Source organism: Chrysemys picta, chromosome 3, assembly GCF_011386835.1.
Source record: "Chrysemys picta bellii isolate R12L10 chromosome 3, ASM1138683v2, whole genome shotgun sequence".
Taxonomy (NCBI): domain Eukaryota; kingdom Metazoa; phylum Chordata; order Testudines; family Emydidae; genus Chrysemys; species Chrysemys picta.
Window position 1 is genome coordinate 29,837,982 of NC_088793.1, and position 6,927 is coordinate 29,844,908.

General features: G+C 53.6%; 1 protein-coding gene across 1 annotated transcript; it reads right to left on the reverse strand.

Moving 5' to 3' along the window:
- Positions 1 to 2,467: 2,467 nt before the first annotated feature.
- On the reverse strand, positions 2,468 to 4,594 carry LOC135982186 (uncharacterized). The gene is made up of 2 exons (XM_065587669.1): positions 3,681 to 4,594; positions 2,468 to 3,079 (listed from the first exon to the last, which is right to left on the reverse strand). The coding sequence occupies exons 1-2, from the start codon at positions 4,219 to 4,221 to the stop codon at positions 2,577 to 2,579; spliced, it is 1,044 nt and encodes a 347-aa protein (XP_065443741.1). The 5' UTR covers positions 4,222 to 4,594; the 3' UTR covers positions 2,468 to 2,576.
- Positions 4,595 to 6,927: the final 2,333 nt, after the last annotated feature.

The following is a 6,927-nucleotide window of genomic DNA, read 5'->3' on the forward strand; positions in this document are numbered from 1 at the left end:
ACCGCGTCAACAGTACAAGGCTAGCGTCGACTTCCGGAGCATTGCACTATGGGTAGCTATCCCACAGCTATCCCACAGTTCCCGCAGTCTCCGCCGCCCCTTTGAATTCTGGGTTGAGATCCCAATGCCCGGATGATGCAAAACAGTGTCGCGGGCGGTTCTGGGTACATGTCGTCAGGCCCCTCCCTCCCCCGTCACAGCAACGGCAGACAATAGATTCGCGCCTTTTTACCTGGGTTACCTGTGCAGACAACATGGAGCCCGCTCAGCTCAGCTGAGCTCACCATCACCATATGTCCTCTGGGTGCCGGCAGACGTGGGACTGCATTTCTACACAGCAGCAGCTGCTAACTGCCTTTTGGCGGTAGACGGTGTAGCATGAGTGATAGTCGTGGGGCTGGCAGCCGTAGGGCTGCATTGCACCAGCCCCTTGCAGGCGATGGTATATTATGACTGGTACCCATCGTCGTCATACTGGTATGGCTGTCAATCATGGCCACCTGGGCAGACATGCTACTGTTTCGATGATGATGGTTACCAGTCGTAATATACTATTTTCTGCCAATTGCCCAGTATTGTCTGCTAAGCACCCAGAAGAGGCCGAGGGCGATGCTGGGTGCTGGCGGACGTGGGGCTGGCAGACGTGGGGCTGCATTGCTACACAGCAGCAGCCCCTTGCCTTTTGGCAGATGATGGTATTTTATGACTGGTATCCGTCATCATCGTACTGGAGAGGCTATCACTCATGCTGCACCGTTGGCTGCCACCTTAAGATGTAAAAAATAGATTTGTTCTGTATTCATTTGCTTCCCCTTCCTCCGTGAAATCAACGGCCTGCTAAACTCAGGGTTTCCAGTTTAATCTTTGGGGGGACCATTCTGTGTGACAGTTGTTTGTGTTTCTCCCTGTTCCTGTACTTGTACGCCATGTCGTCACTCGGCCCTCCCTCCCTCCCTCCTTCTCCTGGTCCATCAGATACTACTTTTGCGCCTTTTTTCTGACCAGGCGCCATAGCTAGCACTGGGATCATGGAGCCCGCTCAGATCACCGCGGCAATTATGAGCACTATGAACACCAAGCGCATTGTCCTGGAGTATATGCAGAGCCAGGACATGCCAAGGCGAAACCCGGACCAGGCAAGGAGGCGATTGCAGCGTGGCGACGAGAGTGATGAGGAAATTGACATGGACATAGACCTCTTACAAGGCACAGGCCCCAGCAATGTGGAAATCATGGTGTCACTGGGGCAGGTTCATGCCGTGGAACGCCGATTCTGGGCCCAGGAAACAAGCACAGACTGGTGGGACCGCATCGTGCTGCAGGTATGGGACGATTCCCAGTGGCTGCGAAACTTTCGCATGCGTAAGGGCACTTTCATGGAACTTTGTGACTTGCTTTCCCCTGCCCTGAAACGCCAGGATACCAAGATGAGAGCAGCCCTCACAGTTGAGAAGCGAGTGGCGATAGCCCTGTGGAAGCTTGCAACGCCAGACAGCTACCGGTCAGTCGGGAATCAATTTGGAGTGGGCAAATCTACGGTGGGGGCTGCTGTGATCCAATTTGCCAGGGCAATGAAAGACCTGGTGATAGCAAGGGTAGTGACTCTGGGGAACGTGCAGTCAATAGTGGATGGTTTTGCTGAAATGGGATTCCCAAACTGTGGCGGGGCCATAGACGGAACCCATATCCTTATCTTGTCACCGGAGCACCAAGCCACCGACTACGTAAACCGCAAGGGGTACTTTTCAATGCTGCTGCAAGCCCTGGTGGATCACAAGGGACGTTTCACCAACATCAACGTGGGATGGCCGGGAAAGGTACATGATGCTCGCGTCTTCAGGAACTCTGCTCTGTTTCGAAAGCTGGAGGAAGGGACTTTCTTCCCGGACCAGAAAGTGACCATTGGTGATGTTGAAATGCCTATCGTGATCCTTGGGGACCCAGCCTACCCCTTAATGCCATGGCTCATGAAGCCGTACACAGGCAGCCTGGACAGGAGTCAGGACCTGTTCAACTACAGGCTGAGCAAGTGCTGAATGGTGGTGGAATGTGCATTTGGACGTTTAAAAGCGCGCTGGCGCAGCTTACTGACTCGCTCAGACCTCAGCGAAAAGAATATCCCCATTGTTATTGCTGCTTGCTGTGCGCTCCACAATATCTGTGAGAGTAAGGGGGAGACCTTTATGGCGGGGTGGGAGGTTGAGGCAATTCGCCTGGCCGCTGATTACGCGCAGCCAGACACCAGGGCGGTTAGAGGAGCACAGCAGGGCGCGGTGCGCATCAGAGAAGCTTTGAAAACGAGTTTTGTGACTGGCCAGGCTACTGTGTGAAACTTCTGTTTGTTTCTCCTTGATGAACCCTCCAACACCCCCCCCGACCCGGTTCACTCTACTTCCCTGTAAACCAACCACCCCACCCCACCCTCCCCTTCCGCTTGCAGAGGCAATAAAGTCATTGTTTTTTCACATTCATGCATTCTTTATTAGTTCCTTACAGAGGTAGGGGGATAATTGCCAAGGTAGCCTGGGATGGGTGGGGGAGGAGGGATGGAAAAGGACACACTGCATTTTAAAACTTTAACTCTTATTGAAGGCCAGCCTTCTGATGCTTGGGCGATCATCTGGGGTGGAGTGACTGGGTGGACGGAGGCCCCCCCACCGTGTTCTTGGGCTTCTTGGTGAGGAGGCTATGGAACTTGGGGAGGAGGGCTGTTGGTTACACAGGGGCTGTAGCGGCGGTCTCTGCTCCTGCTGCCTTTCCTGCAACTCAACCATACGCTCGAGCATATCAGTTTGATGCTCCAGCAGACGGAGCATTGCCTCTTGCCGTCTGTCTGCAAGCTGACGCCACCTATCGTCTTCAGCCCGCCACTTGCTCTGTTCATCCCACGATTCAGCCCGCCACCTCTCCTCTCGTTCATATTGGGCTTTTCTCATCTCCGACATTGACTGCCTCCACGCATTCTGCTGTGCTCTATCAGCGTGGGCGGACATCTGCAGCTCCGTGAACATATCGTCCCTCGTCCTACGTTTTCTCTTTCTAATGTTCACGAGCCTCTGCGAAGGAGAAACATTTGCAGCTGGTGGAGGAGAAGGGAGAGGTGGTTAAAAAAGACACATTTTAGAGAACAATGGGTACACTCTTTCATTACAAGGTCGCATATTTCGGCTTGCAGGCAGCCATCGTAGGCCACAGTGTTTTGGCTTTTTTAACCTTCTTAACATGCGGGAAAGGTTGCAAACAGCAGCGCATTTCCCATATCAAGGATGAATTGGGTTGTCCATTTAAAATGGGGTTTCAATGTAAAAGGAGGGGGCTGCGGTTTCCCGGTTAACATGCGGCACAAACCCAAGTAAACCACCCCCCCCCCACACACACACACACACGATTCTCTGGGATGATCACTTCACCCCTCCCCCCACCGCGTGGTTAACAGCGGGGAACATTTCTGGTCAGAAGAGCAGGAACGGGCGCCTCTGAATGTCCCCTTAATAAAATCACCCCATTTCAACCAGGAGAGCTTTCTGGAGATGTCCCTGGAGGATTTCCGCTCCATCCCCATACACGTTAACAGACTTTTCCAGTAGATGTACTGGCCGCGATTGCCAGGGCAAAGTAATCATTAAACACGCTTGCTTTTTTTTGGTAATGTTTACAAATATTTACAAAGTTACACTCACCAGAGGTCTCCTGTGTGCCCTGAGGGTCTTGGGTGAGTTCGGGGGTTACTGGTTCCAGGTCCAGGGTCACAAACATATCCTGGCTGTTGGGGAAACCGGTTTCTCTGCTTCCTTGCTGCTGTGAGCTACCTACAGTACCTCCATCGTCATCTTCCTCATTCCCCGAACCGTCTTCCCTGTGTGTTTCTCCAGTGAGAGAGTCATAGCACACGGTTGGGGTAGTGGTGGCTGCACCCCCTAGGATCGCATGCAGCTCCGCGTAGTAGCGGCAAGTTTGCGGCTCTGCCCCGGACCTTCCGTTTGCTTCTCTGGCTTTGTGGTAAGCTTGCCATAGCTCCTTAATTTTCACGCGGCACTGCTGTGTGTCCCTGTTATGGCCTCGGTCCTTCATGGCCTTGGAGATCTTTTCTAATACTTTTCCATTTCTTTTACTGCTACGGAGTTCAGCTATCACTGCTTCATCTCCCCATATGGCGAGCAGATCTCGTACCTCCCGTTCGGTCCATGCTGGAGCTCTTTTGCGATCCTGGGAGGACTCCATCACGGTTACCTGTGCTGATGAGCTCTGCGTGGTCACCTGTGCTCTCCACGCTGGGCAAACAGGAAATGAAATTCAAACCTTCGCGGGTCTTTTCCTGTCTACCTGGTCAGTGCATCTGAGTTGAGAGTGCTGTCCAGAGCGGTCACAATGAAGCACTGTGGGATAGCTCCCGGAGGCCAATAACGTCGAATTCCGTCCACACTACCCCAATTCCGACCCGCAAAGGCTGGTTTTATCGCTAATCCCCTCGTCGGAGGTGGTGTAAAGAAACCGGTTTAAAGGACCCTTTAAACCGAAAGAAAGGGCTTCGTTGTGTGGACGTGTCCAGGCTTAATTCGGTTTAACGCTGCTAAAGTCGACCTAAACCCGTAGTGTAGACCAGGCCTTTGTAATGAAATGAAGTAAAATTTGGACTGAAGTAGATTATAGACCCAGAATCATCCCATTAGCCTAGAAATACTATGTGATTTCAGTGACCAATACCATGGTTTGAATATATAATTCAAACAGAGGTTATGGGTTTCGTGACTGGGGTACTTTGATCTTTGTTATGCAGCTGGGCAGACTAGAACATAATAATGGTCCCTTCTAGATTTGAAAAATTTATGGTTTTAGTACCCAAAGGAATGTGTGCAGACAGTTCACAAGCAATAGTTATGAGAAATTTATATGCAAACATTCAGCGTTTAAACACGTGTCAAAAAAACCAAATCCTAGTCTGTACACACATCCATCCAAAAAGAGCTATGTTAAAAGAATTCTAAGGTTGCAAAGTCAAATGCTCAAAAGTTAGAAAATGACCCTCACGTGAATAGCACAGTTGCCAACTTTCACGCAGTAAATAAGCACCTCGACTTTCATAATAAGCCAAAAATCAAACTAATCCCATTTCAAAACAAGGCCAAAACAAGCCAATCCCTAAGAACCCCAACACTCTATGTGACTAGATCCCCACCCCCAACATGTAGTCTGGGACTGCGGTGAACCCACTGTGCACCCCTGACTCTCTCCCCCATTGCCCCTGCTTGCCCCCCCCCCTTGCTGGGAGCCGATCAAATAAAGAAGCAACAAGCTACAAACAATAAACTAGCCAACAAGCAATTCACAAGCCAATTAAGCCAAAACCAAGCCCAATTTCTGCATTTTTTCACAGGTTTGGCATGTCTGGTGCATAGGCTTTATGTCAGGGGTTGGCAACCTTTCAGAAGCAGTGTGCTGAGTCTTCATTTATTCACTCTAATTTAAGGTTTTGCGTGCCGGTAATACATTTTAATGTTTTTTAGAAGGTCTCTCTCTATAAGTCTATATATTATATAACTAAACTAGTGTTGTATTGTAAACTAAACAAGGTTTTCAAAATGTTTAAGAAGCTTCATTTAAAATGAAATTAAAATGTTGATCTTACGCCACCGGCCCGCTCAGCCTGCTATTGGTCTGGGGTTCTGTTCACAGAGGCCGGCAGCGGGCTGAGCGAGGCCTGCGGCCAGTACCCCAGCTGGCAAGGGTCTGGCAGCCAGAACCCCAGACCAGCAGCGGGCTGTGTGGGGCCGGCGGCCAGGACCCCAGACCGGCAGTGGACTGAGTGTCTCAGCTCACTGCCGCTCAGGGGTTCCATCCTGGCTGCCGGATCCACTCACCCTGCTGCCAGTCTGGGGTCCCGGCCTTCCCCACATACAGTGGGTACCTACCTTCTCCCTGGTTCTGGCCATTCTCTTCCTCTCTCTGCACTGAGCTGAGGGTGGCAGTGCACTAAGCACAGGGCTGGGGGCGAAGGGTCAAGCTAAAATGAGGGAGGGGGCTCAGGGTTGGGGCAGGAGGTTCGGGTGTGGGGCACTTACCTGGGCAGCTCCCATTTGATGCGAGGGGTGCAGATGGGAATGGGGGTAGTGCAGGAGCCCGTTTGGTGCTCCGGGTGGGGATGTGGCGGGTGCATGGGGTGGGGGTGGGGGCTGGGGATGTGGGGCGGTGCAGGTGTCAGGGCAGAGGGGGGGCTGGGGATGTGTGGGAGTGTCAGAGTCAGGGCTAGGGTTGTGGGGGTGGGATGAAGGAGTCAAGCAGAGGACTGGGTGTGTATGAGGGAGGTACAGGGCTCAGGGCAGGGGTCTGGGGTGTGTGCGGGGCTCAGGGCAGAGTGTGTGTGTGTGTGGGGGGGGGGGGGGTCAGGGCTCAGGGGAGAGGGCTGGATGACTGCCCCCCTAAGAACTCCCAACCCCCCCAGCTCCTTGTCCCCTGACCACCCCCTCCAGAGACCCCCCCACCCTAACTGCCCCCCACAGGACCCTCCTTGCTCCCTGTCCCCTATCCACCCCCCGACAGACCCCAGGACTCCCATGCCCCATCCAACGCCCCCTGCTCCCTGACTGCCCCCTCCAGAGACCCCCCATCCAACCCACCCTGTCCCCTGACTGCCCCCAGACCCACCCCTTATCCAACCCCCCCGGCCCCGGACCCCTTACCATGAGGCTCCACGCAGAGCCTGATAAGCTGCCCCACGGGAGCGCGCAGCCTCAGCCCCCAGAGCTCTGCGCGCGTGGCGGCAGGGCTCCGGGTGAGCGGGGAGCATCTTTCCCTCCCCGCGGAGCCAAACACTGCCCCACGGGAGCGCACAGCCCCAACCCCCAGAGCGCTGCATGCATGGCGGCAGAGCTCCAGGGGAGGGGAGAAGGCGCGGGAGGGGCTGGCAGCGCCCAGGAGCGCGGACCCCGC